Raw genomic sequence first — 25,091 nt, 5'->3', positions numbered from 1 at the left:
GCTGCTGGTACTTTGGGTAAGAAATGGCCACGGGCACATTGTGCTTCTTGTGTAGGGCAGGCACAAACAGCCTACCAGGTTGCCATTGTGAAGGTCATAGCTTTTAACACATTGTGTAGACCCATGAAGATGGAGCCAAACCTGCCTTTTTGACTAAGACAGCTAATTGTCTTGATTTAGGGAGTTGGATTCTGTGAATAAAGAACATTTAAGAAGACATCGTGTCTTTGGGATAAATTTACAATTTTATGTCTATGTAAGAATACAGATTGGTTGCCGACTGTTTTCACACATTTCAGTCTTAATAATGCCCATTTACCATGAGATCAGGGTTTTATTTTGCATTCTTGACTCTGGAGCAGCATTAAATGCATTACATATTGAGAGATTCATACAAAGCTGCAGTAATTTATTACATACACTACCAGTCAAATGTTTGGACAGACTTTCTCATTTAATGGTTTCCCTTTATTTTTATGACTATTTACATTGTAGATTCTCACTGAAGGCATCAAAACTATGAATGAATACATACAGAATTATGTAGTGAAAAAAGTGGGACATTTCTCCAAACATGTTTTATATTTTAGATTCTTCAAAATAGCCACCCTTTGCTTTGTTTACTGCTTTGCACACTCTTGGCGTTCTCTTGATGACCTTCATGAGGTCGTCGCCTGAAATAGTTTTCAACAGTCTTGAAGGAGTTCGCAGGGATGCTGAGCACTTGTCGGCCCTTTTGCCTTCACTCTGTGGTCCATCTCATCCCAAACCATCTTGTTTAGGTCAGGTGACTGTGGAGGCCACTCTCCTTCTTGGTCAAATAGCCCTTACACAGTCTGGAGGTGTGTTTGGGGTTATTGTCGTATTGAAAATAAATGTTGGTCCAACTAAACGCAAACCGGATGGGATGGCATGTCGCTGCAGGATGCTGTTGTAGCCATGCTGTATAAATCCCCAACAGTGTCACTAGCAAAGCACCCCCACACCATCACACGTCCTCATCCATTCTTCACGGTGGGAACCATGCATGTAGAGAGTATCCGTTCACCTTTTCTGCGTCCCACAAAGGCAGCTGGAACCAAAGATCTCAAATTTGGACTCATCAGACCAAAGCACAGGTCTTCCATCAGGTTTTCATCACATGTCCATTCCTCATGTTTCTTGGTCCAAACAAACTCTTCTGCTTGTTGCTTTTCCTTAGTTGTGGTTTATTAGCAGCTGTTTGAACATAAAGGCCTGATTTGCACCAGTCTCCTCATTCAAAGTTTTAGCAATTTTCCAGACTGACTGACCTTCATTTCCTAAAGTAATGATGGACTGTTGTTTCTCTTTACTTAGCTGATTGGTTTTTGCCATAATATGAAATCTAACATTCGTCAAAAAGGGCTGTTAGCTGTGCACCAACCTGACTTCTGCACAACACAACTGATGCTCCCAACCCCATTAAGAAGGCAAGAAATAAGCTCTGACAAGGCACACCTGTGAAGTGAAACCATTTCAGGTGACTACATCATGAAGCTTACTGACAGAAGGCCAAGGGTTTGCAGCGCTGTCAACAAAGCAAAGGGTGGCTACTTTCAGGAATCTAAAACATAGGACATATTGAGAGTTATTTAGCATTTTTTTCTTTGCATATATCTTTCTTCTTATACTTGATGTCTTCAGTATGTATCTACAATGTAGAAAGTAGTAAAAATAAAGAAAAACCATTAAATTAGAAGGTTTTGACTGGTAGTGTATCTCACAGTGGAACATTTTCTCACTATTTACTTTAACCTTTTAAATACTTTTACACTTCGGACTGCTTTTTACATTTTTTTTTTCCTCAACCAAAATGGAAAGACAAATCTTTTTTGTGGGCTGGCCAAATAAATTCCTCAAATGAGAAATACCACTGCCTTTTCCATTGGACCCTGCACCGTGTGTGAGACTTCACGTTTTACTTTCAAGCTCATCAGTTGATAAGGTGTGGGAGGGAAAGAGAGGTTTTTAATCTCTCTCTGGCTCTGACCTTAATAACACAGGGCCACTCTTGGGCTGCCAGTTCATTCCAGAGTGAGCTGGAGTGTATAATGTTGCATGATTAATACTTTTGCAGTTGCAGTATAGAAACTGGGAAGCATGAAAATAAGCAAAACACTGTAGAGGGCGATAATAAAAACCTTCAGTCACAGGTTTCCCGATCCTTAGGCACAGAACACAACAAGACACGATTTTATTAAGTTGGTCTTCAGACACTGAAACCATGTGTGAATGTGTTTCATTATGCAGTTGAAATGGGGACAGGCTGCCTTACTGAGACGAGTGTGCTGATTGATGATGATCCAGTTTATGACTAATGACTTTTTAATTTTTAAAAAATGGCCTGGATTTGGAAAAATAAGGAGAAATTCCCAGGAGATTGTTTCTAAAAATTCTCTATACTACAAGTGAGCGCTTCGATCACTGGCTAATGTAGCCATTCAGAAATAATGGTTACAAAACAAAAGATGCCTATGAACATACAGACATATTCATATTTCTTGACAGTGCTACTGTCTCCCTTTATTGGTGTTCTGGATTGACGTGCCATATCTTGATACATGTCAAGGGATGCTGATACACCAAATATCAGTATTTCAAAAAATACATTTAAATAGTTGAATGAATACTATGAACAAGAGGGCTCATCCCATGCACAGTCATCCTGAGATGACGTTAGTTGAACAGACTTGCATGAAACCGGCTCGACTCAAAGAGCATCCAACACTGGGCACACTTAGCTTCAACGAGTTATCAGTTAATTGCTGCATTATCAGAAACAGATTGCACATAATTCCCAGCTTGACCTCATTAGTTGCAGACTGTGACAAACATTTATGGCAGGTTTTGGTTGCAGTATTGGTATACTTGCTAATGCCATTTTGTTGCAAAAAAAATAACCAAGTAACATTATGTTTATTTTATCGGATAAACAAAATTTTGACAGTCTAACTTTGAGGACATAATTTACAGCTTAAAAAGATGATAAATGTATGTTGTTGCAATACTCAGCATTTCGCCAAAATCGCAATAATAATTCATCGTGAGTGAAGACATTTTCTGATGAGCTGTTTCCAAACGCGAAACATTTTCCTCCTCGTCTCTAAACTCTCTTAGAAAAAGAGATTTTTAATCTGTGAGATGTATACTTGGACAGATAACGGATATAAATAAATAAATAAAACGCTTATGTACTACCTCTTGCATCATATTGCAGCTTTCAGTTTTCGGTCTTCAGCAGAAAAAAGAAAAAACAATGCAACAACAAACACATCAGGCTGTTATACCTGGATAAATGCTATATTTTTCTGCATTTTCTGAAGTAGTTTGTTCTTCAGACCTGGCAGAACAAAAAAGCAGTAGGATGTTTACCAAGTCATGACAAGTACTAATGAGGCAGGATCTGGTAGACTTGCAGATAGTAAGATTCAGCCTAGACTCCAAATGAGAAAGCTACAAATTTATACTTTTTTTTAGGGGGAAAAATCCTCTTATCTTGTAAGTAATGGTTTAAACAAATTGCCATTGTCCAATAAAAAAAACTTAGGAAAACATTAGCTTGTCCATTCGTTGCAGTTCAAATCGAAGGGTTGGAGGGGGGGAAAATGCAAAATAGCATAGAAGTGGGATTTTAAAACTAAAAGTATATGCAAGATAATAGTATAAGTATAAGCAGCTGCCACAGAAAAGATGAATCATGTGAAACGACAGCGTTGTGTTTCTACTGGTGCTTCTCTGAAGAGTTGAACAGGCTCCCCTTATCCTACACCACAAGCTGTTGGATGTCTCCACACTCCGAGATGTAGTAATTCACAGTGGGTACTAACTGAAAAGAGAAGTAATCACCAGCAGCACTGACTAGAGGTAAAGGCGTGTGTCACGGCACGTTTTGTGGAGGAATCTTTGGTGCAGTGTGGGTGGGAACACGGTTTATTAACTTAAACATACCCTTTGTTGCACAGTTTATCACGGTGTTAGATGCTTTGTGTTCAGTTTGGCTTAAACACAAAACGTTTTCATTTTTTCCGTTATGAAATTGGTATTTCAAGTTCTTATGAAGGTGTCCATGAACAGATTAATTCCAGCAACACTTGAAGTGTGGAACAAGAACATGGATAATTTAACAGAATTTCCTGCTCCCTACTCTGAACTACATAGTACAACATAAAGCCAAATAATAATAATAATAATATCTTTGGTGCTAATAGCCACCTTCTAGCATCCTGCAGTGCCCTTTCATAGGGATATTGATGAATACAGGTCACAGGAGTGTTCATTTTGGCTGCTATTTCCTCTCTGCAGCAAATTACTGAGGAGCTTTACTTCTGATTGTAGAGTGCATCAGCCACTGGGTCAGTGCAAGCCCATCCACCCCCTTCCCCCCAATCCTTTGCATGTATCTCCCAAGATACTGCAAGCGGTAGCTGTCAGAATCAATCACTGAATTTTGTAGCCTAATGTCCAATTAGTATTCCAAGGTCCTTTAAATAAGCAGTTTGTCAACATTGTCAAGCTCCCCGCACTGCAGCGCTTGTCCTTGGCATATGAGCCAATCAGAATTTGATGAAGCGTCCAATCAACACATATCAGAGGGAGTCAGCCAACGTTTAAGTGTCCATGTCCCGGTGCGTATTAATTTGATTTATAATCCTCGGTGCGTGAACGGAGTGCGTCATGGAAAGCCACGAAGCCAAGAACACAATGAAACTTCTGGCCCTTGTCTTTATTAGCTTGGCTGCATGCCTGCTCCAAGGAGAGAGAAAGTTGGAAGAGGATTTGGATGCTCATGGTGGCATAAAGAGGCAGGCTGTTGGACAGAGAGGGAAACTGGTGTAGCTTGGTGGCCGTAAAATGACAGGTCTATATTTTATGGGCCAGAGATGCACTTTGTCATTTTTGTAAATTTTGTAGCTTGTAGTTGGGGAAACCCCAACTTTCAATTGGTATTGGGAAGAGCTCTACATCTTAGTCACTTTGTCAAAACCGAGATCATCATTAACCAGAAATGATGATGAGGTAACAGTCATGTAGACAGACTGCAACAGAGGGCAAGAAATCAGCAGATATCCATATAAATGAGACTGTGATATACAATACACGGCCACATGGACAGGAAATGTGCCTTCTTCTTTTTTCTGTTGTCGATGCCACATGTGTAAGAGTTGCGAAGGGGAGGAGGTGTTTTGAAATGGATAGAGAGCAGCACTGATTCAGTAAAAGCTGGCACTTTTTCCTCCCTTGGCTGTGTCATCTTCTCTGTTTGCCCTGGAGCGCCTCTTCACAGCATCAGCCTCCATGTCAGGGCTCATCTCCCAATCTCTTGCTCTTTTTATCCTCCTTCCCTCCCCGAGTCTCCTCTTTTCCAGCCTCTTTTCAAAGCTCATATGAAAAGTAGAGTCTTATTCTTCTCTGTTCAGTGGACCGATGTCTGTATGATTGGTTGAAAGGAAGTAATGCAATATAATGATATATATAGAGAGAAGACGAGGCTTTGCCATTGGGCCTGTGTGTAGAAAAACACTATTGTTTTGCATTGAATTGATTGGTGGATTTCACGTTCCTATGACAACTAACCCAGGCTACAACAGCTGCTGTAAATAAACCAATGTAATGCTCAAATGAAAATTATATCAGTGCAACTTGAAATCATACCACCATGATGACTGTATGATTGTGTCCCTTTTGTTTTTTGTGACAGTGATGTCACACGTGTCAAAGGACTTTGCTTCTTCTAACATACTGTTTTTTTTGTTTGTTTGTTTTTTTTAGATGATGAAACATGCCTGGGACAGCTACAGACAGTACGGCTGGGGTCACAACGAGCTAAAGCCCATCGCCAAGAAAGGACATTCCACAAATATCTTTGGTAAGCCAGATACTGCCGCCTTTACCCATCGGCAGTTTGCTCACACAGTCATAAGTCGCACTTGGATGCATGCGTGATGTGCACACACACACACCATCTTCCTAACACTCAGACAAACACACACGGCTCCTTCTCTTGTGGACAAGGTCATGCGATAGTGCCTCCAGCAGGATGCATATCACATTAGGGGAAAAAAATGTTTGCAAACACGAGCATAGGATCGCTGAGGCTGCAACAAGAGGATGCACGTGACGAACAGGAGAAATCTAAATGTATTTGAGATACTGCAGATATTTAACAAGTCTTTATTTAGTGCATAGATCTGCACTTTGTTAGTGAGCAATAAACACTCAAATAATCTCACTGTTGGGCTAACACTCCAATGTGTCAGCCTTATCACAGTAAAGTTGTAGTGTTAGGTTTAAAATTAGACAGTGTAGCTGATAATGCTTGGTGAGAAATTCTTTTTTGTACAAGGAGAGACAATCGGGATTTGTTTATTGGTATGCACCTCTTTATCTGCCATCTATGATGATCACAATGATCCAGCCACTACACTCGTTGTAGTTGAACATTTTGTACATTTTCAAAACATTAACAACATTACCTGCTGTTCAAATTAAATATGTTTTACAGAAACGATTCATATAAAATGTTAAAATGACTGAATTATAGCTTAAACTATCTATCTCTATCTATATATCTATATGTTTGGAAGTCTGTGAAGTCTTTCTTTTTTGGTCTCTGCCAGCACTTGTACAAAACTATCTGGCTCTTCAGCAGCTGATGCTCCACTCTGCCTGTCTGCTGCTTGCTGTGTAGTCTGAAGTGTACAGAGGCTTTTTAGAACTTATTGACTGAGAAGGACCGCCCACTAAGAACTGCGCCAATTAACCAAAACACTAAAGTTGCAGGCTAGACAGGCTATGCAGGGGGCTAAAACTCACTGCAAAGCTCCTTTGGGCAAATGGGAGCTGATAAATTTTGGCTGTGAATAGTCTGCAAGTTCATAACTATGCAAACTTTAAGTGCTCGTATTATGCTCAGTTGCAGATTTATCATTTTATTTTGGGATATGTTTGGATGCTTGTTCAGAATTTTTTTTTTTTTTTTTTTTACTTCTGTTATCTGTTGCAATAGCTCTTCATATCCTGTACCAGAAATGCTCAGTTTTAGCTTCTGTCTCTTAAAAACCTCCTCCCTAAAAGCACAGATTGCTTTGATTGGCCAGGTTGCCTGGCTAATTTGACCTGTTGGTTATACACTGTAAATCTATTAGTACGAGTGCAGCCCAGCTAACTGAGTCCTCAGTTCCCCGAGAGCTCAGAGAGCACAAAGGTTCTTGAGTTCATTCTTGTAACAAATACAATATTTATACCTGGCTTAGCTCGTGCCTGAGGCATTTTAAAAAACAGAAGCTGCTGAAGTGAAGAAATAATAGTAGTTTTAAATAACCAGTGCCCAGTTAAGACGGAATTTTTGTCAGCAAGGTTGTCCAAATTTCTGATATAGAAAATGTTACTGGTATCTTTATGAACCAAAAGTTCTGAAAATAGTTCTCTTAATTGATAAATGGGCAAAATGATTGCGCTAGCAAAGCTGTTTTTCATACGTGCTCATGTTTGATGTTGCTGTAAGGCATTTGTACATTTGTGAATCCTTTGGAGCTATGAAGATCTCTCATTTTATTACGTATAAAAATGGTCAGATCTTCATGTGAGTCAGATCATGGTGGATCCCGGAAAAGTAGTTTGTGTACTATGGGTGCCCCTGAGCTTTTTTGATGCAGTGTGTAATTCAGTGTTCTCTTCAGTGCTGAAAGCCAACCAAGCTCAGAGTCAGCAAATCAAACCCAAGCCTCTGCCATGCTTTAGAAATGAAATATGCTTCTGTTGCAGCCAGAATGTTAGAAATATACGTGTAGCATTTTCAGGCTTCTTGCATCTCTACAGTTTTGCTTTGGCCACTTCAAACTGCCTGTGTGCTATTAGTTCAGATGGTGCATATCCACAGTTGTCTTAGGTGGTCACATTCTGTCAGTAATCAATAGAGAAATCCAGGTTATTTCAAAGCGTTCCCAAGCTTTTTCTTGTACCTCCTTGTGTTATTAGTCAATTGCATGTCTTCATCTGTGGTCTATGGCTTTCAGAGTTGATGAAGTAGGCACACAGCTATCCAGAGCTATCCAGCCCTCTGTCACAGCTTTGTAAAGAAGACGCAATTAGCACATAACCTGCTAAACAATAGCTGGATGGAATGACTGTGTAGGCTGCAGCCTTTGCCTTTGTGTCGTGTTTGATTCATTTGAATTACGAAAGTAAATGGTGAAAAGATGAGGAGAGCTATGGTTAATATCGATAGATGTGTTAGTAATAATCACTGCCAATAATGATTTAACTCATTGGATACTGTGAGCTTATACCTGTGAAAATGTGGCTTTGTGCTTGTTTATCTGTTTGAGTTGCCAGCTTGACTTGTGTGTTTATGCTAATGTTGCTGGATGTGTGCGTTTATGTGCGTGTGTGTGTGGTGTGAGGGTGCATGCTTATGAGGCGTTTGTGTCAAATTGGAACGTTCCGTCTGGCAAATTGGCCGGAGGCGCCTCTGTTATTTTATGAGCTGCTGCTAAATGGTAGATAGATGCTGCTTGTGTGTGTGTGCGCACTTCCATTTGTTAGTATTCATGTGTGTCTGACTGTTCATCTGCAGCATGTCCTTTTGTGTTTTATCATTGTGTCTGTCTGGGTGGTTTTCCCCTGCCGCCTTGTAATAGCTGACTCTGGATAGATGCTGTTATTATTCACTGGGTGGCCAATAAAATACAAGCAAGACACAAGGCAAAATCAAGCATTGCGCTCCTCACAAAACACACTTCCATTATTGATGAGGCGTATCCTGTCTTCTTACAGGCGGTATTGATTGTGTTTTGGTGTGATTTGGAGAGAGTGCAGAATGCAGAAAGAAAAAGCAGTATTTGAGAGATGCAGTGGACCTCCTGCTGTGTTAGCTATTACTGACATTGACTGCTTTTAACACGGGGGACTCAGACATCCAAAAGTCTGGCTGACTGGATGAAAATAGTGCGAGTTATGGATTTAAACCACGTTCATATTTTGCTAGACCCTGATGCACTGCACGTTGGGATAAAAAAGTATCCCTTTGCATTTCTTTAAACTTGAATTCTGAACCTGACTTCTTGACTGGAGGGCAATGTGGAAAGATTTCTCATCTCCGACCAAGCGAGCGCGGCATCGTCCCGTTTCAGGCTAGAACTGAGAAGCGTTCTGTTCCCGACAAAAGCATTACATACATAACAGTTTGTATACAGCTAGCTTCTATTTAACATGCCCTCCATGCAGCTGTTAAAAAAGAAAATGCGTAAAGCTCTTTGTGCTCACTGCATGCCTTCCAGCTCAGCCTTAATCTGTCCTGAGAGAAGAGGGCTGGCCAGAATGGTAACAAGTGGACCAGGGCTCCCATTGTGCCTCAGATAACCTTGTCTCCTCTGCCTCGCGCTGATGCCGATGCATTTATTTTTCCACCCTATTCTGTTGAGATGAGCTGAGTTGATTTTTGACTTCAGATCCAAACACATCCTTTGTCTACACAGTTCAAGCCACTATAACTCATGACCTTTCTGTAAGACAAAAGTAGCAAATACACTGGATTTTTTTAAAACTAGTATATGCCTGTGCCTAATACTACTAAAACAGAACAGAATTAGAAATGATGATGCGGTAACAGTCATGTAGACAATTAATTTTTTTTCCGTCCTCGTGCTTTGCGTTTGCAGTGCGATCTTTTTCATTCGTTTTGACTCCAGTCTTGGCAGACGATGGAGGCGATACTGCCCCCATAGCTTCCTGTAGTGTATTGCAGTTACAAACATGCATTTACGTGGTATTAGTATACGACACATTGACAATGTAAATGTCGACTATTTGTTGTAGTCGACGTCATTGATGACGCCAGCGAATCGTTGTAGCCCTACTTGCAGTAGAAATTGAGGAGTGTTGTTTCTTAGGGTTGCTACTTTCTATAGATTTAATTTGTGGCTTTTTGAAGTAATTTCAGCGGCTTTAGTCTCGTTTCGTGACACGCGAGGGAGTTCAGTGGTGAGTCTGAGGCCTGCCATCCATACTCTGTCTAGTGGCTGTTATTGCTTTATTGGTTTTGCAGTCCAGCGATTTTCATCTAAACCTGCAAGTGGAGATTTGCTCATATCTCATCCCCATGGCTTTTCCCCAGCGGCAGTTTGACACGCTCACAGTAAATGATATTACAGACAGCCTCAGGGCATGTTGTTGCTAGAGGCCTGTTAGGTTGGAGGCGATGGGGATGATGCAAAGCGGGGATGAGGCTTGGACACCTGGATCCACTGTCAGCTCAGTACTGGAGAGAGCTGCCTCATTATTCATAGCATGCTTTTTCCATTACAAGATTACTTTGGTTGTTTGCCCACAGAGATGATCTGTCACTTTAAACTCAGTTTTCAACAACACATTCTCGGTTGTAATCTCAAAAGCATTTGATGCTGTTTCTTTGTTTTGCTGCTTTTCTTAATGGCATTAAAGCTCATAAATTACTGCATTCAAGTAAAGCAAAAAGAATTATTACAGGATTTTCAGTATACGAGTCATTTGGGGGTGGGGGGTTTAGAAGACTATCTACAGGCCCTCTGTGTACCAGTAGGTTCTCTTTGGCTTCAGTCACTTTCAGAGTCCTGTAAAAATACCAGATCAAACCCTACTTTGATTTCAAGCTTTGCTAATCAGTAGACTCAGCCATGTAATCTTCTGTAGAGCTACTGGATTTTCATTCCTTCTCACATTATCTCTGCTGGGTTTGTGTGGATGATGTAATGACCACTTTCACTCAGTGTCATGTAACTTTACTTGACCCTGTTGCTTACATGCCTTTATGTGATGGCTTCATGATCAGTAAGCAAAATAACATGTTTATGTGCAGATATTAAATAAGTAATATCTAGTGCCATAAACTAAGTTCTTGTACCAAAGTGTGCCTTGACTGTTTGGCTATGAGGTCAGTTCCTTGATCATTAATATGGAAATTGTCATGACCATTGATCAACCACCAATCAAAGTGCGTTGATCATTAATCAAAGATCATTGATCAGCGGCCATGAGTACTGTTTATAAGGTTGGGGAAGCCTGCAGTCAGCTGAACGTTTCTCCCACTATAAACACTACGTCCAAATGAACTGAATACACCTTTTGGGGTATTCGTGATATGTTAGAGTATTTGTGCATGTCCATAAAGTCTCTGTATACAAACAAAAGCAATGCGATGCATCTTGTGCTGCTCTGGGTGTATTGTCAGCATTGATCGCAAGATATTGAATAACCCACAGAGCCTACTTCTAGTACTTCCTTAGTTATCTTTTTATGGATGCAGCATGCTGTCAGCTGTAAGCTATTATCCAAAACTCCTCACTGTTGTTGCCTTTTTCATGAGGGTTGATTCCAGAAATCTTATGGCACTATTACCATGGTCTTAGTTTGGTGCTCGTAAGTGTAAAACGGTGTCAGCCAAACCCTTACTGTTCATAGGCGAGTCGCCGAACTTAGATCTGTTTTGCATACATAAATACCTTCCTAACATTTCACCTGACAGGGTGTCATTATCACTCACCTTCTACATTTTATTTGCAGACACATCTCTCGTGTACAGGTAAAACTGATGAGACACTATCAGTTTTACCTCCAAACAACCACAGTTTAGCTAGGTTACTTTGTTCACGGTCATGTGTGCTTCAAGTAGGAAAATTTACTTGACAGTGCCGAGAGTTTATAACACAAGCTTTTAAAAAAAAAAATTATTCTGTTTGTTTGTAAAAGGAAACTCTTACTCATCTCATATTTTGGAAATAATGGGAAACTAATATTCTGTTGGTTAATACTTAGTAACAGAAGTGATTTTCCATGTTGGATGAGAAGCCATGCATGTTTAACTGAAGGCATTTCACTCCCAAAGCTTGCACGTTGTATGCTTGGATGTGTTGATGACTGAGACAGTAAGAAAGAGTGGAGTGGGGTGAAAGGTTTGCCTGATGATTGCTTCCTAATGATGGCCCAAAGACTCGAGACTGCTTTCTGCAGCAGAATAGGAAGCAGAGGAAGAGCGTGAAGCAGAGATCAGGGATTGTGGAGGGGAAGACAGAGAGAAATCCAGCTGATGCTTCACTAAGCTCCATGCCTCTTAGTTACTGTTGCCATGCTTGTCTGCACATTTCAGGTTCACAGTGGTAACGGTGGCAAATTTGCTCACTGAAATTCTTAGTGTTTCTGGAATCACAGGTTCATGATGTCAGGCTGTAGTTAGAGCAGTAACCATCACTATATTCCACAGAGTCACCTGCCAAATGGACTTGATTTGCTGAGTTGGAAGTAAGTTATTAGTAAGTTATTGGATATATTGTAATCTGATAGCAGTGAAACATAACCATGAAAACAAATGGAAATTCTTACATTAGTGGTTAAGGTTAAATGCATTTTTTATGGCTTCTAAAAATGTATTATTAGTAATTGTAACCTCTTGACACCACTTCAGATCTGATCTGTACCTGCTAGAATTAATTGGTACTTCTATTTATGACTGAGCTTGTTACATAATTCCTACCCTGACAGGCTTTGGAACAGTTACAATGTGAAAAGAGAGTTAGAGTAAGACCTGAATTCTGCTCCCAAACAAGGCATCAAATCTTCTTCAGAACATTAATGTGAGCCTCCCTTTCAGATTAAACTTTCAGCAGGGCTGCCAGTGGCGAGTTGGACAGCAGGAAACAGAAGGATTTGCCTGCTGCTGAGTCCAGCAGGAATGTGCATAAGCCTCTCAAACAGAGAAGAAAAAGGGGAAGGTTCTTAAACAAAACATCACCTTGTAGGTTTGTACCCACAGGCTTTGGCATTTTTATTGTCTGCCATCAATGTGAGCAGATGATGATCAAGGTTGTATAACTGCTGCTGAATAATTGGTTTGGGCTCATTGGAACCAGTCGGGTTGTTACTTTTTGTTAAAGGGATCTGATTCAGTACAGTGCAGGGAGGTTTGGTGGCAGTGCAAAGCTGTGAAAAAGTTGTACTCGGCGGCCCAGTTGTTTTGATGTGAATTTGTTTCAGATAAATTGGTTGTATAGTTCTGTCTCCCAGAAAATTTCATGTGCATACCATTTAGATTTTGTAGGAGTTGCTGACCTTTTATTTAACTAAAATACTTCAGGAAAGGTCACACTCCTCTTTCCTCCCCATTGCCCACACTTACACATCTTGGCCAACGTTCTCTTTTCATACAGATGACTTTCCTCAGCTTTGTTGGGTTTTTTTTGTTTTTTTTTGTCTGTCAGTGACAAAGACCCACATTTGACATTATGCTTTGTGTTTTAAACAAAGGAGACTTTGACTCACGAAACATAAATTGAGCTTTTGAAAGGCTAGATTGCAGTAACTTTGTACAAGAAAGGCTGCGATAATTGCCCTAGTAACCCGCTTAACGCCCATATATTCTCTTTTTACAGTTGAGCAGATGGATCATTTAGATGACCTTTTTAGTCATTAAGATTTAATAAAATGGAGTGATGAAAAATACGCTTTGCAGATGTTTTTCTGGTTCCATTGTCCTTGTGGGCGATTATTACCTCTTGACAAGAAGACATTTTTTTTAACTTGATTGCAGTGCTAAGGAACATTGTTCACATCTCACATCTCTTATTTTATTACCTTTTTAAATTATTTTTCACAAAGATTAGCACAGTCACCAAAAGAGCATAGACACCTATCTAAACTTTGTATAACTTGTCTGTTGGATATGGAAAATGTAGTGTAGATCATATTTGCTGAATCTGTTTTCTTCTTTCTTCTGAGTTAATATTCAGTTCTGAGTCGTGTTCTTTTAGACAGACCTGTAGTGTTCTGTCCATGACAGGCCAGGCCAAATTACAGAAAATAATACCAGCAGTTTTATTACAACTTTGTATTCAAACTAGGCTCAAGGGTGGAAAAACAAACACTCACAGTAGCCATGTGGGGATATATATGTGATATAGGGATTCACAGTAACCCTATAATCCTAGCTCCGCCCGTAGTGCAGGAGAGTTGCACATATTGTCATATAATCACATAATGGTGGCCTATCTAATTCGATTGTGTCATCATTAACTGAGCTGAAATCCTTTGACCATTCAACTCTTCATTTGCAAACACAAGCGACACTGTTGTCAAAGCTATTTGTTTAATTTTCTTTGCACATGGGGCAAGGGGATGCCAGCAAATACCTTTACACTCAGACCAGTGCCGACTGAGGCTCTTTGGCACCGAGCCTGGAAACGGGCATCCGGGCTGAGGTTTAGCCAGGGAGCTCATGTAGAGCTGAAAAGCCCAGACTGACCAGTAACACTCTGAGGCAGAAAACAGAACACAGCAGATGTTTAATTCTGCTGCCAAATAAGTTGGTAACCAGTTACTCATCGCCAGCCAGGCTAGTCTGAATTGTCTTGGGGAGTTTGATTTGGCTTCATTAATTGCCACTGGGTATATTACAGGACAGGCTGCAGGGCCACACAGGACCTGGGTCCATAGAAGAGGACAAACGGTCCAGAACTGTGCAGGACGCTTTAACTGTGCTTGCTAAATTTGTTGGAACAAAGGTTCACTTTAAAGCAAAAGGCATCATGGTAATCTTGACTTTGGTGACTCCAGCTCATTTTATTTCACGTCTCCCAAAATTGCACCACATATATGTTAGGAATTATTTTTTCTGCTGGTAACAGCTGCAGCATTTGTGAAGAAACGATGCCATTTATGATCGAGTTAGATAGTAGATTAAATCCCTGTGACACTAACTGAACTCGGCTACTTTGTTAAAGTCGAACTGGAGTATTTCCAGGTATCCTGAACACTCCAGAGAAAATACTGTTTCTTTAAATGGAGCAGGGTTGTCATGATACTTTCAAATTCAATACTGATACCCAGGAAAATGCTTGATTTTCAATATCATTTTTTAAACCACTGGAAAGATTTTGGCCCCATCCTGCAACAACAGACGTAGTGGCAACAAAAGGCATTTCCTGTAAATGTAAAATTGTTCATTTTACATAACTTTTTACAATAATTTCCAAATTATAAGTTAGATTTAAAACACTGGTATTTAAGATTAAGTTTAGAGGATTTATTCATTTTACAAATCAGAAAAGTTAAAGTTTCTGATTTTGTCTACGTCTGCCTGCAACCTCTCACTGTTCACACTGATCCCACCTCATTCTGCAGCTCTTCACATCTTCATCTCTGCTCTTCAGTCCTGAAACCGGCATAATCCTGCTGTTCTGCTCTTAATTTTACTCTTTATTTGCTCGGATTAGTTCTCCACACTCTAGACTCTCTATTCAGTTCACCCATAGTTCCCCCAGTGCTCTGTTTGCACAGCCTGCCTCGTTCTACATGTGGCTGCATTCGGCACTTCCACGGCTTAATATTTCATGACCTGCACTTCTCTAGCTGCAATGTTAATTAAAATAGATGGCTGATGTGTCCATCTATCTTAATGAGTTCCTGGAATAACAAGCACCTATAACACGTGTTATTTAGATTCAGCAGTGTGGAACACTAGACACATTTCCTGTTTGTTGTAGTAGTAGGAGTAGCTCTTCCTCAGAGTTTGCATTTAGAATTTTAAAAACTTTTTCCGACATTTAAATGTACCAGGCTTCGAGCAGCATGGTACGTTGTCAGCTTGTTCTGTTTGGATCAGCTCTTCTCTACTGAAGGGAGGAAGGGTCTCATAATTTGGCAAGAACCAGACCCTTATTTACTTTCTTGTAGGTCAGTAAACGCAGCATCATACAGAGATTTGTTAAAGGGAACGGCTCTTCTGGTAACACTTAAACCTCAGATTTCAGCTTCATCACACGTCCTCAAACACACTGCAACTTAAATGTGGGATCTCTGACTTCGGCTTTCGGAGGGCAGCCCTGGATGTTAGGGAGAAATAGTCTGTACAGGAGTAAGAAGAGTAGACTTGCAACTAGACCTGCATGTCCACAGAGTTGTGTAGAGGTCATGATAAGAAACACAAGGCACGACACGGACGCTTGAAACACAAATGCTTTGTATGTATCTCCACACATCACCTCTACACTTTCTTCCATTTTCATTCGATTCAGAGCCAAACCAAGCGAATTTATGCATGACACGCACAAACACACACACCTGAGCTCTCAATCATCTCCCACTCTCCCTGAGCCGACAGTTTACAAGACAGGGAGAATGGAGACTGAATAATGGCATCACGTTTTCGTGCCTCGTGTGAATTCATGCCTCTGAAACCTGTCGTCTAATGAAACCGGCACGGAGCCTGGGACGGAGAGTGTGAGTGTTCGAGAGAGGGAGAGAGAGATAATGGAGGGGGAGAGGGAGAGAGAGGTGTGTGAAATTGTGATAGATGGAGAGAGCATGTTGAAGAGTGGGGGGTGGAGTTCAGTTGAAGTAGTGAGAAGCTGTGTGGTGTATCAAAGGGAAGGGAGAGTACATGAATCTATGTTAAAAGAGCAGGAGACCTGATGAGAGTGTGTGTTGGTTTGCAGCTGGCGAGGTCTGTGTGCACGAGGCAGCGGCAATAATTCCCTGAATAAATAAACGTCATCCCGGCCAATTTGTCTCTGATAAGCAGCGCCTGGCAACCCTAAAATCAACTCCTGGAAGCACCAATTCAACTTCATGTGATGCCTTTGGTGTTGTTTATATCAAGGCTGCAGAGCAGTCAGGTCGTGAAAACCCATGGCAACAGGACATGACAGAGATGATACAGGAAGATGCATGGTGACCGTTCGTAGGGAAAGATGTTGAGTCAAATTAACAAAAAATAAATTTTTTAATGAGATGTATATGTAAAAAAGCGGGAATGGATTGTTCGCGAATCTGGGTTCTGAATGGAGCGATCAAGGAAAGATTAGGGAGAACGCAGCAAGACAGTGATGAATGAGCACAAGCAGATGGTTCGGTATACGAGGGAGGGGCAGACGAAAAGATGGAGGCTGAGCTGGAGAGAGAAACTTTCCAGGTGTGATAACAAGGTTATTTCCAAAGATGAGAGCGAGCAGAATTTCTCAAGGTTAGAGAAACGCACCCAGAAGAGTCCGGCGGATACGCATAAGTAATCTGCACATTTAAATTTTCTTTTGCTTTGAATTTGGAGTTGGGATTAGAAGATGGAGGGTGATTCATTTGATGAGCTTGTTGCTAGATTGGATTGGCCAAAGAAATGCTCCGCTGTCATTGGTTTTCATGTTGGCGGACGAGGTGAAAAACCCAGAGAACACCTTCACTACGTGAGAAGTTGGAGTTTTTAAAAATGAACAAAGAAAAAAGCCTTTCGCTAAGATCTTCTGCTCTACATACAGAAGGGCAATTTGTCCCCAATCAGTTAATCCAGTCCAATCCTTTTTGTTTATATGTTACCAATTCACAGCAACAGTCACCTCAAGGTGCTTTATATTGTAAGGTAAAGACTCTACAGTATTTCCAGTTCTTTGAAGTATCACTTGCAGGTTTTGTCATGAACATAAGGATTGAATAATCACTTACAGAGGATTTTAAGGGCTATTTTATTTCTATTTGGATCAATACCCAAATTGTTATCTTCAAATCCAAGACATTTTAACACAACATACGTTGTCTGGGATGTCTTCTGTTCAAGATGTTTGATAAACACCAAAACTCCTTTTGGTATTAAAATCCTCTTTTCTGGACCATAGACAAGAGGTTTGATACCCTTTTGTTGTTTTAGAAGAAAACAGGTCCGTATATAAAATGTTAGTGTCACATTTCATTTGCTTCACAACACAACAGTGTTAATGATTGACAGAGCAGAGGTGTCATTGTTGTGAACACATAGGAAGCACTGCATTTAGGAGCTATTGCACAAGACCTTTAGAGGAGTATTCTGAGACGGTATCTTTGACAGGCCTCTGTCTTTGCGTCAGCAGTGTCACATTGCTATGGGAGCCTCAAGCGTACCTGTAGGTGATGGAAGTGACAGAAGGGAGGGAGATGGGGGTTGTGTGGTGCAGCAGAGGGGCTCTGCTCTACCAACGGTCGCGCCAATCTGTCAAGATCCGGCAGGCAGCCAGGGCATCTTGCTATCAGCTCCGCCCGCCTGACTGCAGTGTATTTTTAGAGTGATTTAGAGGTTCCTGTCTATGATGATAATAACACTGCAGCTCCTGCATGAAGCCAGACACTCTCCTTTTGAATGGATTCATAGATAAGAAGGGATGGCGAGCAGACTCAGGAATTCTAGCTGTTCACGCAGCTTCTGATATGAAATGGGGACGGCTTTAAAGGGCAGTGCCACTGACTTTTACCTCTGAAATATGGTGGTAATGTATGCAAACCGAACTAAAGCAAACTGGAAGGCAATAGTAGAAAGGGTGTAGATGATCTGATGAAATAGTCATTTTGATGATATTTCCTATAATATCCTATAACTCCTTTTTTCACTTTAATTTCTAAGGAGGGTTTTGATTTACATAAAGTTGAACCTTATAGGCACAAAGTCAGTTTTAATAACTTATAATAAGCAGTTCCCTGTTCCTGTAATGTCTTATGATTACTAGTCTCCTCCTCAGAATGGAAAAGGCAATGAAATGTGGCAATGTGTTTGAATTAGTCCTACTGTGACATGCTTTATATGAACACACATTAGCAGAGGAAAAACATTTTAAAATGTCACTGAATAACAGACAAACACACAGAGCTGCTCCTGTGGCTGCAAACTGATCATTTTTTATGGTTGCTACCATTCGCCTTGGCTGAATGCTTTTGCCCATTGATTGGCCACTCCATATCTTTCTGAAAATATTAATTCAACAGTTTTAAGTTCTGTTTTTTTTATTTTCCTTCTTTCTTTTCTTTTTTTTATTAGAAATGCACTGATTGCAGCTTCCTTGGCTTCTTGGTATTTTTTTTTTTTAACTGTCTACTTTTTGCTGATTTCAATGATCTGAGTTCTGATTAGCTTTAAAAGATCCATCTTGAACTGCGTGAGAGGGATTTTTTTTTTTTATTGGTTTGTTGTTCAGAATGTTTATGTGGTGGTGTGTCAATGTCACAAGCTATTGTCATGTTAGCTTGTGGCTGTGAATGCGCATCCGACTATTTATTTGAAGTATTATAAACATTTTAAATGTAACTGCTGTCTGGGTTGATGTAATTATGTCCAATGATTTGATTTAAAGCTGTACATTTACAGCAGCAGCAAGCCTGTTCTGTATTCACAGTAAATTGAGCAAAAATGTAAGCATACTTTAAGTAATAAATTAATTATATTAAAGTTAAACACACTAATTTACAGTATAAGTAACGTAAGCGAGAGTAGAGTGTGTAATTGTAGCTATATTTGACAAATTTCAGTTAACGCCACACACACAGTTTTTCTAAAAGCCACCAGACACACAAATTGTTAGTACTTTGGAAAAAGGAAAGCTACAGGGTTTGGTGCTAATAAAGACAAACCCATTGAGCGAGCCTGAAGAACAATGCTAATGCCAAATGAGACGGTGGCTAATCAGAGAGAAAATTATCTTGACCATGTGATCAGTGAATGTCCTGTCAAAGACGTACACAGGCTTACACTCCAAAAACACAAAATAATCAGTAAAGCAAGTTTAAAGTGGACTGGATGAACTGTTGTCAACAGAGGCAAAGAACAGCAACACACATGCAGGCCTCTTGGACTGAGTAGTGCGATATGTGACGTGCTTATCCTCAGGTTAGGGGTAAATCATCGTTGTTGGAGCGATAACGCTGCACAGACTAAATCTTTGTAGAAAATAGATCCAACTGTTATCTGCACTGACTTTTCACTTTCTCTTAATAAGTTCAGTGCATCTCTTGCACTGTGTACAGTTTGCAGCTTTTTCCATGCATGCGTCTTTGGGAGAGCCTCTGATGGATGTAAAACCAATGTCACTGTTAATTGCATAAATAAATATTCATATGAGCAATAACTGATGGAAGAATTTCAATTGTTTGATCTTGTGTGTTTTACAGGTAGTTCTCAACTGGGGGCAACCATCGTGGATGCAGTAGATACTCTGTACATCATGGGTCTGCACGAGGAGTTCAAGGATGGCCAGGAGTGGATTGAACAGAATCTGGACTTCAGTGTGGTGTGTACCCACCTTCCCTCTCTACACATAAAATACCCAAGAACACTTGGGTATAATTAAGCCTTCCATTAATATCTTAATGATGGTCTCCAGCTTGTCCACATAATGCTCTTAATGTGCTGCTGTCATAAGAGATGACTTGCACTTAAATAAATATCACCGGAGTGCTCATTGATCTGATGCATGCTTTCTTGACATGATTTTTCATCAGCCCATCAGCACTATTAGACCATAAATAATATGCAAACATTACTCAAAATCCCTGTGAATGTTGGCACTGAATTGTCACCAATTAATTCATCTAGATTGTATCGCTCCAGTGTTGCTGTTGGAAACTATTAGACTAGAGAATATTTTCAGTATTTATCCTCATATCGAGCATTATAGTAATAATGATTTCAAACATTGCTTCATTCAGGCTGTGTTTTGCAGTCACAATCGTGACTTTGTCCTCTCTATCCATTTTCTTCTCCCTTCCTGTCCTCACAGCCTTTTCTGTTGAGTGTTTCTCATTTCCATGTCTTGTCCATCAGTTCAGCAGCTCCCCTCATTTATTTCCTCTGCTTCAGTCTCCCATCACCAGCTTTTCTTTCCTTCCTTTCAGATGTCAATCACCTCTTTTTTTTTTTTTAATAATAATAATAATAATAATAATAATAATAATAATAATAATAATAATAATAATGGGTTGCATTTATATAGCACTTTTCGGGGCCCTCAAAGCGCTTTACAATTCCATTATTCATTCACTCTCACATTCACACACTCTTGGAGGCAGCTACAGTTGTAGCCACAGCTGCCCTGGGCCAGACTGACAGAAGCGAGGCTGCCATATCGCACCATCGCCCCCTCTGGCCATCACCAGTAGGCGGTAGGTGAAGTGTCTTGCCCAAGGACACAACGACCGAGACTGTGCTGCTTGCTAGGGCCGCAGCTGTTGATTATTTTAGTAATTAAGTAATGTATCGATAATTCCATCGATTAACCGAGTAATCGGATAAGAAATGCTGTTCTCTTATTAATGAACACACAGGTTTTTCAAAATGAACTACTCGTTGGTTTCCATTTTTAGAAATTGCAGTTTTTTAGAGCAAACAGCTGTCGAAAACAAAAAGAAAACAACTTAACCCTTTAAAATGGCACGTAAATACAATCAAATTACATTTTTTAAAGAAAATATTTTCTTAAATGCAAAAATATATAAATAATCTCAAATAGAGCCAAAGTCAAAATAAAATAAGATATACATGGAATCTAACCTAAGGCATATCAATTGACCTTCAGTGGTGATCACAGGAACAGTGCTGCTGTTTAGGACACTAGAACCATGTTTTCTTTCACTCAGTCTTGGTGATGGCGCCGCCGCCGCCGCTTTGCTCTTCACGGTGTGTAAACAGACTCTGGCTCCACGTTAAACTTTGACACCATCATCATCATCATCTCTGCTGTTGTGTTATCAGTGTGTTTGCCCTTAATGTCAAAGTTTTATTGTCACGCTGCTCCTAAATGCGTTTATATTGCAGGGGTGTTTTAGCTGCAAACGTGTCTCCATGGTGACGCTACGGAGCCATGTGTTAAAGGAAGCATCGAAGCAGAGAATTTGTGTTGAGAATTATTTTGCAATTGAAGTATTCAAATTATGCAATGAATTGTTGCAGCCCTTCTCCTCCTATATACTCCATTATTAGCATTTTCTGCTCTTAAGCGTGCTTCATACAACTCGCCTCATTCACCCATTTACACACATTGACATAAACACTTTTTTTCTATGCTTTCCTACCTAAGTGTTTACTATCTAACATTCGTACATAACCCCCGAAGTTGGAAAACAACTTGGGAGTTAGTATCTTGCTGAAGATATTTGGCATGCAGCCTGAAGCAGGAATTGACCAACCTTCCGATTAGTAGATGAGCTGCTCTACCTCCTGAGCCAAAGCAGCTCACTCATTCCCCATCTTTCACTACTCACTCGCTCCTCAGTGCATTCTCAGCCTTTAAAAGTGCCTCTGTATTTCTAAATAATGTGGCTTTACATGTAGTCTTGTTTATTCTAATCAGTTTTCCCTAAATTCAATTCAGTTCTTCTGTCCACATTCTGGCAATCCTCTTCTCTTTTTATTCCTGTCTTTATACCGGCACCAAACTCTGGTGCCCAAGCTTCTTACTACACCTACTGAGCCAATCACAGGACACCAAGCAGGGGATCTAACAGCCTGACACTTGGAGGGCTAATTAACCTCGGGATCACTGGGGTTCTGCAGAGAAGAGGAATGGAGAGAGTGAGAGGAGAAAGGCTTAGATTGCATGGAGGACATGGGTGAAATTGGGTTAGGAGAAATGCAACTGGGAGAGAAACTGAAACTGGTCAAGATCAGTCACAGTTTAGTTGAATGGAAGGAGGAAGATTAGGGGGGAGGGCAAAATGGCCGCAATATGGGTAAAATAGATGGGCAAGGGAAAGAGGAAAAATAAAGGTTAAGAAAAGAAAAGATGGGGAGAAAAGACAATTATACATACAGTGGGGCAAAAAAGTATTTAGTCAGCCACCGATTGTGCAAGTTCCCCCACCTAAAATGATGACAGAGGTCAGTAATTTGCACCAGAGGTACACTTCAACTGTGAGAGACAGAATGTGAAAAAAAAAATCCATGAATCCACATGGTAGGATTTGTAAAGAATTTATTCGTAAATCACGGTGGAAAATAAGTATTTGGTCAATAACAAAAATACAACTCAATACTTTGTAACATAACCTTTGTTGGCAATAACAGAGGTCAAACGTTTACTATAGGTCTTTACCAGGTTTGCACACACAGTAGCTGGTATTTTGGCCCATTCCTCCATGCAGATCTTCTCGAGAGCAGTGATGTTTTGGGGCTGTCGCCGAGCAACACGGACTTTCAACTCCCGCCACAGATTTTCTATGGGGTTGAGGTCTGGAGACTGGCTAGGCCACTCCAGGACTTTCAAATGCTTCTTACGGAGCCACTCCTTTGTTGCCCGGGCGGTGTGTTTTGGATCATTGTCATGTTGGAAGACCCAGCCTCGTTTCATCTTCAAAGTTCTCACTGATGGAAGGAGGTTTTGGCTCAAAATCTCACGATACATGGCCCCATTCATTCTGTCCTTAACACGGATCAGTCGTCCTGTCCCCTTGGCAGAAAAACAGCCCCATAGCATGATGTTTCCACCCCCATGCTTCACAGTAGGTATGGTGTTCTTGGGATGCAACTCAGTATTCTTCTTCCTCCAAACACGACGAGTTGAGTTTATACCAAAAAGTTCTTACTTTGGTTTCATCTGACCACATGACATTCTCCCAATCCTCTGCTGTATCATCCATGTGCTCTCTGGCAAACTTCAGACGGGCCTGGACATGCACTGGCTTCAGCAGCGGAACACGTCTGGCACTGCGGGATTTGATTCCCTGCCGTTGTAGTGTGTTACTGATGGTGACCTTTGTTACTTTGGTCCCAGCTCTCTGCAGGTCATTCACCAGGTCCCCCCGTGTGGTTCTGGGATCTTTGCTCACCGTTCTCATGATCATTTTGACCCCACGGGATGAGATCTTGCGTGGAGCCCCAGATCGAGGGAGATTATCAGTGGTCTTGTATGTCTTCCATTTTCTGATGATTGCTCCCACAGTTGATTTTTTCACACCAAGCTGCTTGCCTATTGTAGATTCACTCTTCCCAGTCTGGTGCAGGTCTACAATACTTTTCCTGGTGTCCTTCGAAAGCTCTTTGGTCTTGGCCATGGTGGAGTTTGGAGTCTGACTGTTTGAGGCTGTGGACAGGTGTCTTTTATACAGATGATGAGTTCAAACAGGTGCCATTCATACAGGTAACGAGTGGGGGACAGAAAAGCTTCTTACAGAAGACGTTACAGGTCTGTGAGAGCCAGAGATTTTCCTTGTTTGAGGTGACCAAATACTTATTTTCCACCCTGATTTACGAATAAATTCTTTACAAATCCTACCATGTGAATTCATGGATTTTTTTTTCACATTCTGTCTCTCACAGTTGAAGTGTACCTCTGGTGCAAATTATTGACCTCTGTCATCATTTTAGGTGGGGGAACTTGCACAATCGGTGGCTGACTAAATACTTTTTTGCCCCACTGTAAAGATATAGTAGTGACTCTGTACAAGTAAATACAAATCAGACCCGTATAAAACAAACTATTTCAAGCTCTATGGATAGGCGTTGGGTTGAGAGTCACTTGGCCTCACCTCTGCTAAATTAAATGACTGAACTGGGCCTGTTCACTGTGCTGTTGCCTTTTGGACCATATTTAATGGAACTACATAGTACAATTTATTTACAGTCCATGAGGGCAACTCGTTTATATAAAGCATTTTTAAGAGAATTTAGAGACATTCATCAGCAGTTGACATGGCAGGTACATGATAGAAGTATGAATGATTAAATATAGGCATCATATACAGGAATAAGAAGGGTGGATATTTGTGAAGTGAAAAGGACAGAGGAAAAGAGAGAGAGATACACCGGAAGATTTTATAGTTTTTAACCCTGAGAAAACAGTAAAAGGATACAGAAAGAGATGAAAATTGGCACAGTCATCTTACAATTGTCCCATTTGGATTCATTAAATAAAAGTAGCAGTGTCTTCTCCAGCACAGTGATATCCAAAATACCCACTGGAGTAGCTAATGTAATAAAAGTTCCCTTAGCAGCATGAGTATGAGATTTGTGCCTCACGAAAAAGATGGAGAATTATTAAATGTAAAACAAATGCAATGACAGTGACATGGAGATAAGAGCGTGAGGAAACAAAATTGCGAATATGCTCGTGTGAAGTAATAAAAATCAGGCAGGAGAGGAGAGCCCTCTGGTTACTTAGGAGGGAGAGGAGAGTGGAGATTAGAGGGAGGAGAAGAAGAGAGAGGATGAGATTTGAAGCTGCTGTTAACAAGTGAGAGGAGGAGGGAGGCGTGTCGCTGTGTTTTCATTAGTAGCCTGGTTTGATGCTCTTATACCTGTGTGCATTAGGCAGGGGATTCAG

At 40.6% G+C, this 25,091-nt stretch overlaps 1 protein-coding gene across 3 annotated transcripts in view; it reads left to right on the top strand.

The window, feature by feature from the left end:
* man1a2 (mannosidase, alpha, class 1A, member 2) overlaps positions 1-25,091 on the top strand; it is a 142,621-nt gene that overhangs the window by 47,524 nt on the left and 70,006 nt on the right. For all 3 annotated transcript variants that reach the window (XM_004571991.3, XM_004571993.6, XM_004571992.6), the window contains exons 4-5: positions 5,791-5,887; positions 19,948-20,066. In XM_004571991.3, coding sequence (XP_004572048.1) covers positions 5,791-5,887; positions 19,948-20,066 — 216 coding nt within the window. The remainder of the gene's footprint in view (positions 1-5,790; positions 5,888-19,947; positions 20,067-25,091) is intronic.

The sequence above is a fragment of the Maylandia zebra genome, linkage group LG16 (genome assembly GCF_041146795.1).
Source record: "Maylandia zebra isolate NMK-2024a linkage group LG16, Mzebra_GT3a, whole genome shotgun sequence".
Lineage (NCBI taxonomy): Eukaryota > Metazoa > Chordata > Actinopteri > Cichliformes > Cichlidae > Maylandia > Maylandia zebra.
Note: the sequence above shows the minus strand (reverse complement) of the source record. Positions and strands in the feature narration are given on the sequence as shown.